Here is a 15,984-nt window from a genome sequence, read left to right on the forward strand (position 1 = left end):
CACTGGAGCTGCCACTAACATTCAGTATCAACAACTCAGCAGCAAATCCTCACATTTGAGAAGCTTTCAAGCAAATTTTTTTTTGCTTAAAATTAACAACACTGTACATTTTACTCTGCTACATTATTAACATATAATATAATATAATATAATATATACACACAGGGTTCCCACACATCCTGGAAAAGCGGGCAATTTAGAGACTCATTTTCCAGTCATTGAAACACCTGGAAATTGATTAAGGTGACCAAATAACCTGGAAATAATTATATTTTCCTGGAAATCTCTTGTATTTTAGCCTGTCACTCACATCGCCTACGTAAACCTTGGTGCTTATTCTCTCTGAAACCAACTGTTGGTAGGACTTGCAGCGATCTTTCCGGCATTAAGTCTATTTCTTCCAGGGCTGTGAGCAAAATGCACAGTGACTTTAACAACTTAACTTTGATGATTTCTTTTTCCTGTAAAATAAAATAAATACTTCTTGGATTTGCACTGAGCACTCACTCAGCAGGAGGAGGAGGAGTACTTTCACTTTTGATGCTTCAAGTATTTGTTTCTTAACATTTAACTGCTTTTGTTAAAGTAAAATTTTAAATCCTAGAACTTCAACTCACAGAGAAACTAACAATTGTTGTATTACTACTTTTACTATAATGAAACTACATCTTTCACCACTGAACAGAACAATAATGAAACCAAACACCGACTGTAGACTGTCAATGAAACCAGGGGCTGTTACTTTGAACTGATTTTAAGGAAAATAACGACAGTTATAAAAGATACTGACACAATACTGACACATATAATATCTTTAATGACCAGTGAGTCTGGAAGTTACTGACAGGCTTTGATTGATGAGCCCAGTAAAAGACACTAATAGCTCAAATTAAACACACAACAATGTAATGCTTAACGCTACCTACACGACGAGAAGACCCTTTACCATATACTTCTTTTACAGTAAATAAAACCCTGAAGTTTAAACCCTCTAAAATCCCTTAAACGTTGCTAGTTAGCGAGCAAACTAGCTTTGTAGTGTCCCACACTTCCTTAGCCAGTTGAAGCTTACGAGCTAGCTAAATTAGCCAGCTTGCTAGCGACGCCTCAGCTGACTTAACGTGATTTAACCTCCCGTTTAAAACGACATTGTAGCTGTATATATAATATATAATACAATATAATAGCGGGTAGGGAACCCCCTGTTAAAAGCTTTGTTTACACACCTGTATTTACACTCGTCCCACTGACAGCAGGGGTTAAACAACAGCCCTCCACAGTGCACAGTAGTAATGTCAGTGCAGCGCCTGCAGTGCAATACCGCGGCCCTGCCAGCAGGTGTCGCTGTAGAACCATTTATATTAAAGAGAGCCTGGCGCGGACAGGTGCACAGGTGCAAATATAGGGTGCAAATAATACAGTTTGTGATTGCTTTACTCCACTGCTGTCGTGGCTTAATGGGACACTTGACTACTTAATATTATTTAGTAACACCTGTGGTTTTTTTCCCCACCATGACAAGTCAAATTATCTGCTGTGAAAAAGCCCTGAAGTATTAAGATCTGTTATTTAAAGTACACCGTGATTTAGTATTATCAAGAAAATATACTTGCTACATGGATCGGACAGCTATTCACTAATAAAATATGATGCACTGTTGAATATATAAGTACTCAACAATATGTTAGTAGCACATACACATTTAGCACTTGGAAATTGATTAAAATGACCAAATATCCTTAAAAATTTTTTTTATAGTTGTTAAATTACTCTATGTTGTACTATTGCTATAAGATGCATTTTAATCTTCAAGTAACAGGTAAATGTAGTGGAGTTAAAAAGTACAATATTCTCCTCTAAAATGGATTTCAAGTTACTTTATTTGTACCTGAAGGTAGATTTGGTTTGCATTAAAAGACAAGGCATTCCTCTTGACTAAATATTTGTAACAACAAACAACTCAGACAATAAATACACACCATCTTACATATAAAATAAATAATAAATAATTTAAAAAAGATAAAAGTGCTGCAGGCTGTAAAAATCTGTAGATATAAAGAAAGTAACAGTAAAAAAAAGGTTAAAAAAAAATACAAACTCTGGGCTATAAACTATTTTTATACCACTTTGTTCCACATCCTATTTTAAAAAAATACTTTTATGCAAAAAATAATTCATGGTTTCACAAAGTATTCATAATGTTTACATGTTTCTGCAGTTTTTCCTTTTTATATATAAACACCCAGTGCTGCCAAAAGTGTGAGACAAAGGGAAGAAAAAGAAGCTGGTTACAAATTCATCTAATTTGCAAGACAGGAAAATAAATAAGCACATTTAACAAAGGGGGGAAAAAAACAAAACAAAAAAAACAAAATGAGGGAGGCTGGGTTAAGCTCACCAATCGGCCTACTAGACCATTTAACCATTTGATTCAGAGAGTTTCTGCTCTTTAGAGAAAAGATTTCCAAACCATGACACCAAAGAAAAAATTAGACCGATTCATTGAAAGCACGGTAGAATAAGGTCATCATGGTTGTCAACGTGGAAATACGACAATTTCCTCAAACAAAACAAACGCTGGTGCCTGTTTTTGCACACGCAGAAGTATGAAGTTGCATGAAATTAAAACACTCAAGCACATGTAACTCAGAAGTGCACAGGAGAGTAAATAGGCAGTCACTGGAGTTGGAGTTGTAGTTTATTCACGCTGAAAAGGGTCACAAAACTACTCATAAAAGCCAGTGAATGTAGTAACTGATTTTTGAGTGTGCTGTTGAACTGCTCGCAGCTGTAAAAAATAAAAAATGATCAGTGGTGGTGAGACACCAAGCACCAGATGATATTTCATGGTTATCACTTGTACTTAGTAGCATAACCTTTAGTTAATCGGGTAGTCTCACTGAATTCAACATCTCTTTTGCAAGAAAGACCTGAGAACAGCAGAGGAAATAACATAACAGAGACTGAAGAAGAGAACAAAACACAGGCAGTCACAGCTACATGTGTAAATCTGTTGCTCAGGTAGCTCACCTGGCAGACTGCCTGCCACATGTATAAAGGCTGAGTCTTAAGTACAGCGGCCTGTTTTTCAATAGACTCTTTTCACCGCAGCCATTTTGACATGAAATAGCAGAGTAAACACAGGTGTTACTGATAATACTAATGAAGGTTTCGTCTCATTCAGGTCAAACAGAGTCAGGATGCTGCTGTTGTGCATGTTGGCTCACTGGAAAGGCTCCGCTACACTGAATGGAACAGAACCTTAATTAGTATCATTGGTAACACCTGTGTTTACCCCAGTGTCTGAAATGGGCCGATACTCGCCAGTCGTACTGGCACTTATGAGTTTTGTCCACATAAGTACCCTTACTTACTCACTGAATACCGCCACCTCTAGTGAACATGGGCGTACCCACCACTGAGGACACCAAGGTATGGACCTCAGTATTTTTTCCGAGGGGTATACTATAAAAGTTGTGAAACAATTGCTTAAAAAGAACTACTTTAATGCCCCAAAACTCCCCTATAGCAAGTTTTTGGATCTTGGTATTTCTAAAACAATGCAATGCTGATGAAGTACTCCTAAACGCCTGCCTTACTGCGTCTCTGTATGAACATAGCTAACTTAAGAAAACAACTAAATGCAAAGAAAACGGCACTGAAAATGTTAAAAAAGGTTAAATGCCACAATAATAAGGGTTATGTTTTCTTTAGGGTTAGGGTACTGGCACCTTTTTTGGTCAAATTCAGGCACTGATTTACCCTATTTCATGTCAAAATGTCTGATGTCAAACAGGTCTATCTGACTCTTTTCATGCATTGACAACTACAGAAAGATTTAAGAGAAAAAATAATTAAAATCTAAGGAGAGTCTTTGTGAAGTTGAACTGGCGGAGGTATGACAAGGTCGCAGTTTTATTGACGTTGGTGCACACTTCTTCATCATCAAAGTTTGTACAAAACTTTCTACAGAAATACAAAAACTATACATACCTGTAATTGTTTGTAGTGTGAACTGCAGGAGACAAACTGGTGTAAAACATTAATGGTGGTACTGCTGCCGTTAGGAGGATCACTCAGCCATGCACTTATTATGAATGTTTTTAGTTACACCTGTGCCAGGCCTTCCACCTCTTTGCTTCACTGTGCCCAAAGAAATAGAATTGGATAGTCCAATTATTGGTTATTAATTAATAGATAACTGCCATTCATTAAATCATTAAGTAATTGGTGAAATCCTCATCATTTCCATAATTAAATGTCTTTATTGTGTCTCATTTCCATCTCACATTTTATTTGTCTCTTGCACCATTTACACATTCTGCTTATGTCACTGCAGAGGACATAAAGTCAGGGCTATAGTGAAATTAATATAGATTCCAACCCATAAAAATGTGAGGGTGCACCCACAGGCTTTCTTGCCCTTACTTGACCCTCTCAGCTAGTGCTTCATCCCACACTGCATACAAATCATGGTTTGTTCTCTAGTTTTAATGGCATACTCAACCTTAACCTTGACTTCGGCTCTATTTGGGTACACACGAGCACACGGTTACATTTGGATGGCATAAGAAAGAAATCCCAGGAGTAGACTGCATGTTTTCAGACAACATAAGGCAGAGAATGAGACAGTAGATTTATAACAATGAGTTCAGTCGAATGGGTAAGCCGTTTGTTTTAAAGGATTGCGCCCCATAACTGACAGGAGCCATATTTCAACGGAATAACTGAATTTGCCTTTTTATATATTGCTTCTCATTGCATCATGTATAGCCAAACATACCAAACACGGTTCTGAACAAAGATGTTCTTCAACTTGAGAATTCATGCAGAAAACCTTTCCAAAGAAACCCAAGCCATAACTTTGGTATGTTCTCCAGATTTTAGGAGTTTGAATTAAGTGCACTATCGACCCATGTATAGAGAAACTACACACTACTTCAGTGATTTTGTTTTGTTTTTTATATACTGTAAACCATTTCTGAATCTTTATTTGCTCCAGGTTCTCCACCTGTCAAACACACCGCACTGCAATCCATTAAAAACACTGGTAGTGCACAGTGTTCTGAGCGAGTAAGAGTAAACAGTGGAGCAAACAACCAGCAGCCAGTTTCAGTCAATGATAGCTTGTAGCACAGCAAGCAGAGTCACTCTGGGTTTAAAGAAATCATTACTCTATATTACTGGTATTTTGCAGGTGAACCACACATCTGAAGTTCTGCTGTTGGTAGAACTTGGAGAGACTGTCTAAATCCAGTAGACTGAAACTGTGACTGAATGAACATTACCCATCTTCATTATCAGCCTTCTTAGTGGGTGCCTTCTGTTTGGGTATAGAATATATGCTCAAACTAATTACTGGTGACTATATTTTACACTGTTCTAACAACATTTTCAGTGTATTTGTTGTTTGTTTTAGCCAGTGAAAAGTTATCATATAACAACCTAACATGATTATCAAGATTATGTGAAAAGGTGGAAAATTATAGATGAGGCACAATGACACAAAATTAAGATTCCCACCATGTCCACTGTTTTTTGTATCAGGACACCTAGAAGGCATTTATTCAAATTTAACAGGGACGAACAGCACAGGGGAAAGGTGGGGAATAAAATATCCACTGTGCTCCTCTGTAATTTAACTCCAGATGGCATTTTAACCATAGATTATTACAAGATGTGGTCTATGCCAACCTGTAGGTTTCATTTGAACCTTTATTGCATCTTTTCTCTTCCAACATGCCAACTTTTATACCTCAGCAATGACAAAATGTCTTTTTTATTTTTAGGAATTTCTGTTGTTAACAGGTTTTAATGCACAAATTCACCTGACTTTGACAGGTACACAGCAGAGGTAGACACCAAATGCAAAGAGTTATGATTCTGTATACATATCTAAATTAATTAATAATACAGTTTACTACAGAGATTCAGTAATGTAACATGAATAGCTGGCACAGAAAACTCCTCTGGCTGAATCATATCTGACATAATCAACCTGACATGTGAATGATAGCCTACGAGAATTTGCGGCTTTCTTCTGACGGGAAAAGGTGCAATCTTGTTTTCAACCCCAGCAAAAGAACAGAAATGTCCCCAGGACCTTTATTCAACATTAGTCACCTTGTTTTGCAGACAGAGTCTACCTTGTGATCCACTGCCCCCTCTGCCCGTGTAAACCTCCCACTTCCGTATTTTCTTTGTTTGTGTCACATAATGACTTCTGATCAAACGCCAAGCTGACACACATTCACGTGGATTTCAGACAGAAAGAAATAGCGACAGCAGATGGAGGCAACAGCTTTATGGGAGGAGTACAAGAGGCGAGAAGAACATCACATGTGTCCTCTTGATGCCGTAGTGTTGAAACAGTTGGACTTTGCTGTGACTGGTTTAAACAAACCTGGCACCTCTCCTACCAGTGCAACATCCAGACAAACTCCCCTCCCTGTGGAGTCCATCTGATCAAACATTGAGAACCCAAACACAAAACAGTCACCTACATTTCATGCAACAATGTGTCGGACATACTGCTCAGATGTTGAAATGACAAAATGTGAGATCCTTTTCAAAATGGAGTAATTAAGTGTTAAAAATAATACTAAGTTTTTGAAATGTCAGATTTGAATACGAGAGGAAGTTGTCTCAAAGTTTCGGCTCACTCTTAACTTTTATGTCATTCTGACTTGACAAATACCGTCGAAAGCAAACAGCATCAATCATCATAAAAGTATGTTTTAACTTCATTCAAACATTCAATATTAAGGATGTGATGAATAATCTTTGGGCATTTGACCAAAAAACTTCAAAAGCAGAGTCTCTTATGTAAAACCCCCTTTTTTCCCCCTGTTCTCTCATCATAGCGCACAGCTTTTAGCTCTATCCTGGCACAGGATCTGCTTATTCTACGACAGAAAAGAACATTATTTGGAAAAGTCTCAGTTCCTCGAGAGATTGAAATCAGCTGGCTTTCTGGGCCTGGAAGAATGCCTCTGAGGATTACTCAGAAAGAGCACTCAACATACAATTAAGCTATTTGGCACACACTCATATTCTGTCCTTCAAAGCTTCAAAAGTGTAACACGTTTACCTGCAAAACATGATGAAACACTAATGATGCTAATGATACTGAATATGGGGATATCATCATATCCAATTATATCAGTGATAAAGGAGGACAGAGAATGCTGTATTTCTTTGAAAATGTAGATTTCATGGCGAATTGAATTCGAGCATGGATCCAAAATGTTCTTTTAAACACCAGACTAGCTGTTTCCCCCGTTTACAGTATTTATGCTATGCTTACTGTCTGCTGGCTCCAGTTTAATATTTAAAGGATAAATATGAGAATGGTGTAAATTTTCTTGTCTAACTCTCTGTCAGAAAGCAAATATTTTCCAGCGTATTTCCCAAAATGTCAAAGTATTCCTTCTGACAAGATTAGCAAAAATCCACCTTTTAGTACATCCAAAACAATTTGTGGTTCTACTTTGCGTTATGTGCCCAGACTATTTCTTTACAATCGTCCCTGTGAAACCACAAGTTGTGTTTTTTTTGTACAAATTAAATGTATGTTACATATTTCCCTAAATGTTGAACTATTACTTTAAAGGACCAGTGTGTAGCATTTAGTGGCATCTAGTGGTGAGGAGTGCAACCAACTGAAAACCCCTCGTCACACCTTCCCCATCCATGAGTGTAGAATAGGTGGCTACGAAATGTATGGAAAATGTGCAGCGCCCTATCCATAGCCAGTGTTTGTTTTGTCTGTCCTGGGCTACTGTAGAAAAGGACTCATCGCAAGGTAACGAAAACACAACTTTTCTTATTACGTTAATGAAAACATGTTATATCACATTTCTGCCAACAGATCCTCCTAAATGTTACACACTGGACCTTTTTAATTGGTGAACTTTAGAAGTGCAGGTGGGTGGATTTTCTTTTTTTAACCTTTAGCTCTTCTTGCTGTTTCTACCTGTTTCTGTCTTTTTGCTAAGCTAAATTAACCGGCTGCTGGCTGTAGCTTCGTATTCACCAGACAGACACAAGATTGGTCTAATTTAACTTAACGTGCTCTCAATGGCTCATATTTCTAATTTCTCTCGGCTAATTGCCTCTCATTTTTTCTCTGACCTTACATGGAAACTAACAAATCACTTCCTGTAGTGCAGCTCTTTCCCTGTGGTATTAGTACAGGAGTAAATGAGGGGGAGTTGACCTGCAGGTCTCCTGTGACTGTATCATTCTCCTGATTAAAGGAGGGAATGAGCCTCCTGTATATAATGTGCTGCACTCTCCCTGTTCATTAAACTATGATTCACTTGAACTGCATTATGTATTCAGCCAGGTCTATAGGGATCTATTGCGTGGGAATGAGACGATATTGATTTCCATCTCTTGCAGCTTATATTTCGCTTTTTTGTAATCCGACATTACTTTAGTTCTCTCTTATCATTTTTGTGAGACTTGTATCTTTTTTTTTTTTTCTTCTGCTTGGGTGTAGGCGTGTTATCAATCGCAGCAGTGTCTGATATATGAAGAGCACAGCAGCCCTTTCTGTCATCATTCCCCATTTTCTCGTTCCTCACTGTGCGCTGGGCTGCCTTGCTGCCGCTCGCACGTACAGCCATAAATCAACCATCGAAGAGCTGGGACCTTCTCTGCAAGGCCCCTCTCATTGATTACACCGCGCTCAGTAAGTGTAGCGTGATGAAGAGAGAGCCCAATTCAATTAGGCTGCCTTGCTCGACAGAAATATGTAGCATACGCTGCCCTGGATAAAAGGATGTCTTCAAGAGCAGCAAAAAGAAACTATGGGTAAGGAAGGAGAATTTGGGATGTAAGGGAGGGGTGTCACTCAGATAACAGTAATTGGATTGCAGTGATAACATTCTGCACCCTGGGTTGCTACTGTGAGTTGATAAAGGATGTGTGGGTTCAACCGAAGGGGAACGAGAGATGAAGGAGTTACAGGAAATGAGGATAGAATCAGGAACCAGGGCTGAGCTGGAGATCATTTGTAACCACTTTCAAATGGTCGGTTTGTCTGGGTCCAGACTGAATTATCTAAACAACTACTGGATGGATTCACATGAAAATGTGTTGTACAGACATTATTTTGTCCCGAGGATGAAGTCTGCTTACACTGATTTTTTTTTTTCTAGCACCGCTATGAGGTTGATATTTTACTTTTTTTTATTTACTGTAATTTCTCCACACTTACTAAATATATTGGAATAAAATCTAGTATAGATATTGATGGTGCCCAGAGGATGAAAAGCTTTTGACTTATCTTATCCTGACTTTTCCACTAGGGATACAAGCATAGTTGTCATGAAGTCATAGTTTCACTTATCCAGTAAAATGACTAAAATTGTACAAGATGGGCTCAAAAGTTTATATATTTATGGTTCCTAGAATATGTATTGTGATGACTTTGGTAATCCCATTTGTGGTTTTGAATAAAACGTGACGAAAGGAAAGAATTAAACTATTGGATTTGATTTTTAATAAAATTTGGAACAGACATGTCCCCTCAGGATGAACTGTAACCACTGTTTTGATCCACCTGACCTTTCCTCTAGGGCCATCATGCAGTTATAATTACAGTTTGTCCAATACTTTGGTTTGTGACCAAATACCTGTAAAACTAACGAAATTCCCCTCAGCCTCTGTGCTTTGTGCATAATGCTAATTAGCAAATGTTCGCACACAAACATCAGCATTGTCACCGTGAGCACGTTAGCATACTGACCTTAGCTCAAAGCACAGCAGTGCCTAAGTTTGCATGGCTGCAGAGTCTTAGTCTTGTTTCATAACAGATGAGTTCATGGTGAAGCACTGACGCAGTGTTTCAAATTGACATTAGTTCCAGTGGAAAAGGCTAATGAACACAAGCCAGAAATACTTTGCAACACTGGACTGGACTGTATAATGAGTATTTTTCACCATGCCGCAGGAACTGCTAGTCTGCAGCAAGATTAAACACGTTTATATGTAGATGATATTGAGTGCATATAATAAATAGTTTTTTTTTTCTATTTGAGAGAACAAATTCACGTAAAACTCATATTTCTCAGTCCTCACTCTTCACAGCAGTACATTAAAGCTACAATATGTAACATTTCCATCAATATAACTCATCTCATGAGTCATATTTTTCATTGAGCTGTGTACTTACATTATTCTAAATCTATTCCATTCTATTCCAACAATGTTCAAACCCAGAGAAATCTGTAATTTTATTAAGGTAATCGTGTGTTTCACCGGTCAACTAGCGTCATATCCTCTTTGTGCATGCATCACCATTATAGTTGTCTGCCATATGCTGTGATAAATCAACTTTCATCCAGTTTTAAGCCACATTCTTACTTTACACTTTTAAGATCTTGGTCATTTTTAACTATATATTTTAACCGGTTGAAGGATTTTAGTCATCAGATGTCAAACATCAACTCCCATGATCCCAAATGCTACCTCACAGCGTCATCAAACTTTGTCTTTGTGTATTGTTTTGATGTGAGAGACTCCATAGCTGCACAAATGACATATTGTACATTTAAAGTGAATGCATGCACTGATCATTATAGCTCATACTGCTTTTAACCAGTTACATAATTTCTTATGAGCAAGTTGTTTTACACTTTCACAGGCAGAGACTAAACTGCCAGACAGGAGACAAAGAGACCTTGACACATAACACAGCAGAGACATTTCCTAATTTCATTGAACAACCCTCTTATATAGGATGGTTACTCGGGCGGCAGATAAGTCAATACTGAATGCACGCATCCATTTCTGTAAAGGCCAAACCATGATGGATATTTTCAATTTAGCATATTAGGGTCTGCGTTAATCTCCTGTGGTTAGAGATGAGTTATCTCACAACACAGAGGTGATTTATGGGACTACAGCTGTTTGTATAAGGACTCTCAATCTCACTGTCTTTGGAGGATCAAGACGATGCTGTAGCACCTCATCCTGGATCAGATCGTGGCTCCTTCTCTTTATTCACTAAACATCCAACTGGACCGAGAGTAAAAGTCTCTTAATCATCTCTACAGGGTAGAGTCTCCTTTATGGCGACTGCCCAGACTATTCCCTCAACATTAAATCAGTTTTCGCTATTTCCAAACAGCTTAAAGTTTGGCCATATACCCTTTGGCTATGTGTGTGGTTTACAAAGAAGCTCTTTTCAGCGGGCAGCCTCAGCCACTGACAATAACAGGGATTTTAAAAAGAAGTGAATAGGTAATAACAGAAAAGGATTCAAAATAGTTCTGCACTAAAATTCACTTTCTCTTTTAAATAACTGGAATAAATCACATCCATGTATGAGATAGTGCCTCAAAAGCAATTTATTTTTCTATTGACTGTCTTGTTTAATTCACAGCACACACCAGGAGCAGAAAAAGTGACATTTATTTTCCTGTGTTGCCACGGTAACTAACCTCTCAGGACTGAACTTCATCCACCATCCACACGTGACAGTTCAGTCCATGCTGGCCGGCACAGCTCGGTGACAGACGCACATGGTACTTGCACAAGAATCCTCCACTAAGAGAGCCTTTTATTTGACCTAATTATACAGTGTCGGCCAGTCAAACACCATTAGAGCCAGATGTTCATCCATGTTCTCTTGTACATTGCACCAAATTTCAACCCAATCTGCTGTAAATGACATATTTATGTACTACTAATTTGCAACAGCAGATATGTTTTTAGGGAAATGTAGGATACATTCTTCCAAAACACTAGAGTTGCTGGTTCTCTGAAGAATTACGAACCCAGTGTGATGAATCAAGTCCCTTTATTCATGCAGCATGGAGAGAAGACCTCTGCATAGATGTTCTCGCTCGACTTCCAGAATGATCTCCTTGATATACCATACAGTATATCTAAGAACACCTGGTAACTTATTAACAGTACCGCTGTAATTCACATTCAACACAAATGGTCTTACCAGACTTCCTCGTCTAAAACATTCATCTACCACAGAAACATAATGCCATCTGGAGTTTTTTATCGATATTATAAGGAAACATGTTTAATGTTTCTGTATGTTGATACTGAAAGATACCAAAATGTTTACTCACAACATATTGTATTTATTTTTCTACAGTTTCTGCTTGTTCAACAGAATAAACGTGAATAACTGTGGTTAAACATTAGAAAATACTCTAGTTTATTAACATTAACTGAAACCACTATCTTGACCTAACCTTAGCCAAAGTGCTTTTGTTGCCTAAACCAGGTCTGTAGTGTCAAAGTCCTGCTCTTTGGTCGCCAACCATCGACCTGCTCACCTTCCTAAGCACTGCAGGTAAAAAGGCAGCACTTTCTGTACTGGAAGACAACTTCTCATAAAGGTTCTTGGTAAAAGAATGGTACATTTGCAAGACAAATGAGTATAAACACAGTTTGACAGAGATAGAGTTTATACATTATTTTGCTTCACTGCTTCATTTGAAGAGCTGACATGCCCTTAGTAATAAATTGCACTGGGTAGAATATAAATTACATTAGCAATTACAAATATACTGAGTCTCCTTATTTCAGATACATAATTTATGTTTCATCCTCTAAATCCTTACTTGCAAGTGCTTACAAACTATTTTTAATTCCATAAACTTTTTCTTCCTTTGAATGGCTTTTGAATTATTTAGTAACATCACTCCAACGGAAGTCCATAAAATATGTTCAAGGTACTTTTTTCACCTCAATTAATCATATTTCAAATTGCTGATGTAAACAAACAGTACACTTAAATGTAGTTGTTTTCCAATGTTCTTCCATGAATTAAAAAACTGATCAGGTGATTTTTGAGTAACACCAGGTTGCAATTTTGTGTTTTGGATCCAAAACTCTTTTATCCTCATGCTAACAATGCCACGAGATCATTCTGTTGATATATTAATTTAAACATCCCACTAAACCAGAAGAATTAATTACATTCTACAGACTTGATTGACTTTTACACCAGATTTAACAAGTCACGTAAAGTCCCCGGGGAGAGAATGACTAGGCGATGTACCCTCTTCCTCAGGTTTACGAGAAACAAAAATACAGTGATACCTCAGTGCAAAGCTGGAAGGATAAATAATGCTTTGGTCGGGAGCCATTTGGAAGCAAAACAACGAAGCAGGGAGGGGGTTGAGGGTGCCTGAGCGCCTGGCTAAGGCTCCTGTACTGATCAGCGCTGCATGATGCAGACAAACAGTGGAGAAAGAGAAAGAGGAGGAGGAGGAGAGGAAGGAGGAGCGAGCGGGGGAACAGACTGGCTGAGGCTCAGAGCTCTCAGTCTGTCCTCTGAGCTTCGAGAAGCAGCTTCTCTCTGCTCTCCCTCTCTCCCTCGCACACACCGGCTTTCCTAGTCTTTCGGCTGAGCTGTTAAGAGCAAACGCGGTGGCTGAGGGGCTCACTGGCTCCAACTCCTCCCCGCACCATGCTGCCCTGGAGAAGGAATAAGTTTGTTCTGGTGGAGGATGAGTCCAAGAGTAAACCCAAGAGCCTGGGGACCGGGCTGACCTATCACTCCATCCTCTCCTCTCTTCTGCGCTCCTGTCCTGACTTGCTGCCCGACTGTCCCTTCGACTGGGTGGGCAGCATCTTTCATACCAAACGACAAAAGGTGGAACTGAACAAAGAGGAGCCTGTTTACAATGTGCGCTACCTGGGGAGTGTGGTCACCATCACAGCAAAGGGAGACGGCTGCACCCAGGAGGCAGTGGCCAAGATCTGGGCGAGGAGCAACTACGGGGAGCAGAGTGTCAAGATGAGGTTAACAGTGGGATCGCAAGGCATCCGGATGAGTGCTGACAAATCTGGGAAAAAGAAACCCATCCATCTTTACTCCCTGAACAGAATCACCTACTGCAACGCTGACCCGTGCCGACCAAAGATCCTGGCTTGGATCTACAGGCACCAGGTCAAGAACATGGCCGTGGTGCTCCGGTGTCACGCTGTCCTGGTTAGCAAGTCCGAGAAGGCCCAGGCCATCGCCCACAGCCTCTACCAGAACGCCACCTCCGCCTTCAGCGAGTTCAAACGGCTGAAGCGTCAGAGCGATTTCCGGCACTGCCAGCAGCAGCTGCTGGGTGAGGAGGCGGTGCCCCTGATGCCACTGAGGAGGCTGCTGAACGGCCAGTGCCACTACAGACCGCCTGCCGACAACCCTGGCACCGCCACCCGCCTTTGCTCCATCACAGAGGAAGAAGAAGAGGAGGAGGAAGAGGAGGAGGACAGCAAAGATGAGAAGCAGGAGGTCAAAGAACCAGAGGAGTATGTAGGGGAGCAGCAGGAGAAACAGAAGGTTTTCACAACAAACACAGACCCAACTCAGTTATTATCAGAGCTGGACATTGGGGATATTGCCAGACTGGAGCAGTGCCAAATCAACTTTGTCAGTGACAGCAACAACAACACGTTTACATTTATAACCTCTCTGGTGTGACAAAAACGCAGCTTAAAGAATGCGATTCTGCAGCACTACAGTAACACATTCCTCTCTTTGCCCTTCACTGGTACCCCACTCAGGCTCCCTCCTGCCCTGTCCATACTGTGAAGTGTTTACCAGAAACTTCTCCCACTATAAGGTGGTAGAGAAAAGGCAGAAGATCGTTCTGTGGGAGTAATTTCTCTTCCGGACAGATGGCTCGAATGCTGGTTTGACTGTAGCAGTTTGGGAAACTGCTTGTTTACAAAGAGGGCTGGTGATGCACAGACTAACGATAGCACAATGACGAACGAGGACAATGGTTTCATAAAAAGAGCGCTGACGCTGAGATCACTGACATGCGGGTCACATATTGATCGCAGCACCGAGCAGGATGTGTTTATTAGTCCTCTATCTCTTGTTTTTGTGAGTATAATTAACGCTGAGTTTGCCAGCAGGGACATTTTTTTGGATCGACTTGTAATATTTTTTCAGGGAGGTTCTTTGTAAATTTGTGTAATTTTTCTAATATGACAATCCTCACTGAAATTCACAGACTGACCTTTCTGACTGCTTACAATCAGAAGTTTATTACGGTTTTACTAATGATGACAGCCGACTAATGAATAAGGCTGTAATTTTAGGAAGCAAGCCATTCAGTCGACATGTTTATTGCTGTCATTTGTTACCGTCCTTATCATTTATGCATGACGTGTCAGCAGTAACCTTTTCATGCTGAGCTTTTTTTCATTTTTCATGTGACATCTTTGATCCTTTGGCTTTTAAAATGAACACTGTGATAAATGTGTGACCAGGGACAATACACAACTGTTCATGCAGCAATGTCTAATTTATGTAATGCATTTTTAATTTATACATATATATATATACACCTGTTTCTGTGTCACCTGGTTTTCCAAAACAACAAGAACAACAAAAAACCCATTTCAATTTGCCATCGATGTGCTCTGTTTAGCCAAGTTTTTCCACGTGAGCCCTTGCAAAAATGCAGATGGATCCTTACGATTGAACACAAACTGTTTTGAATATGACTTTAACTAATTTCCTGTTGATAATATCTGTGCTACTGTCTAAAGATGCATTGTGATTATTATGAGATGAAGCTATTTATTTTCCGAATATGATGAATAAAAATTACCCTCACTTGGATTTCCTTCTTGAATCTCGGAGGGAGGGTATTTCTAGATGTTTTCAAAGAGATTATTCAAATGAATCCAACAACTCTGCATTCCACTGGTGCACATTTGCATGTTTCTGATGTGAAAATATGTGTTACCTACACTTCAAAGACAAAAAAACAACATTTTTACTCTAGCATAATCTGCTTCCTGAGCTAAAAAACTGTATAAGAAAACCTGGTTTAGACACATAAAGAAGACACACAATGTCAGCTTGAAACTGCCAGTTAGTCCCAATTAGATGTTAATGTGTTTTGATACATTTCTGCAGGCCTTGTACTGGCTTCTCTGCCTTTTACTCTGAGGGGAGCAATTAATCAGCGGATTGAATTGTTCAGGAAATGAACATAA

At 39.3% G+C, this 15,984-nt stretch overlaps 2 protein-coding genes across 2 annotated transcripts in view; one reads left to right on the forward strand and one right to left on the reverse strand.

Annotated features, from left to right (window-relative positions):
• mul1b (mitochondrial E3 ubiquitin protein ligase 1b) overlaps positions 1–1,317 on the reverse strand; it is a 3,853-nt gene extending 2,536 nt beyond the window's left edge. Inside the window, exon 1 of the mRNA XM_051425792.1 lies at positions 1,227–1,317. The gene's annotated coding sequence lies outside the window, so the exon portion shown is untranslated. The remainder of the gene's footprint in view (positions 1–1,226) is intronic.
• Positions 1,318–12,985: 11,668 nt separating this feature from the next.
• On the forward strand, positions 12,986–15,598 carry fam43b (family with sequence similarity 43 member B). Its single transcript, XM_051425981.1, has one exon. It carries the CDS (start codon positions 13,445–13,447, stop codon positions 14,450–14,452), a length of 1,008 nt encoding a protein of 335 aa, XP_051281941.1. The 5' UTR covers positions 12,986–13,444; the 3' UTR covers positions 14,453–15,598.
• Positions 15,599–15,984: the final 386 nt, after the last annotated feature.

Source organism: Dicentrarchus labrax, unplaced genomic scaffold (genome assembly GCF_905237075.1).
Source record: "Dicentrarchus labrax unplaced genomic scaffold, dlabrax2021, whole genome shotgun sequence".
Taxonomy (NCBI): Eukaryota; Metazoa; Chordata; class Actinopteri; family Moronidae; genus Dicentrarchus; species Dicentrarchus labrax.

Bases quoted from the DNA above. Each gene is read 5' to 3' on its own strand.
- fam43b (XM_051425981.1), top strand. From the start codon at position 13,445: ATGCTGCCCTGGAGAAGGAATAAGTTTGTTCTGGTGGAGGATGAGTCC.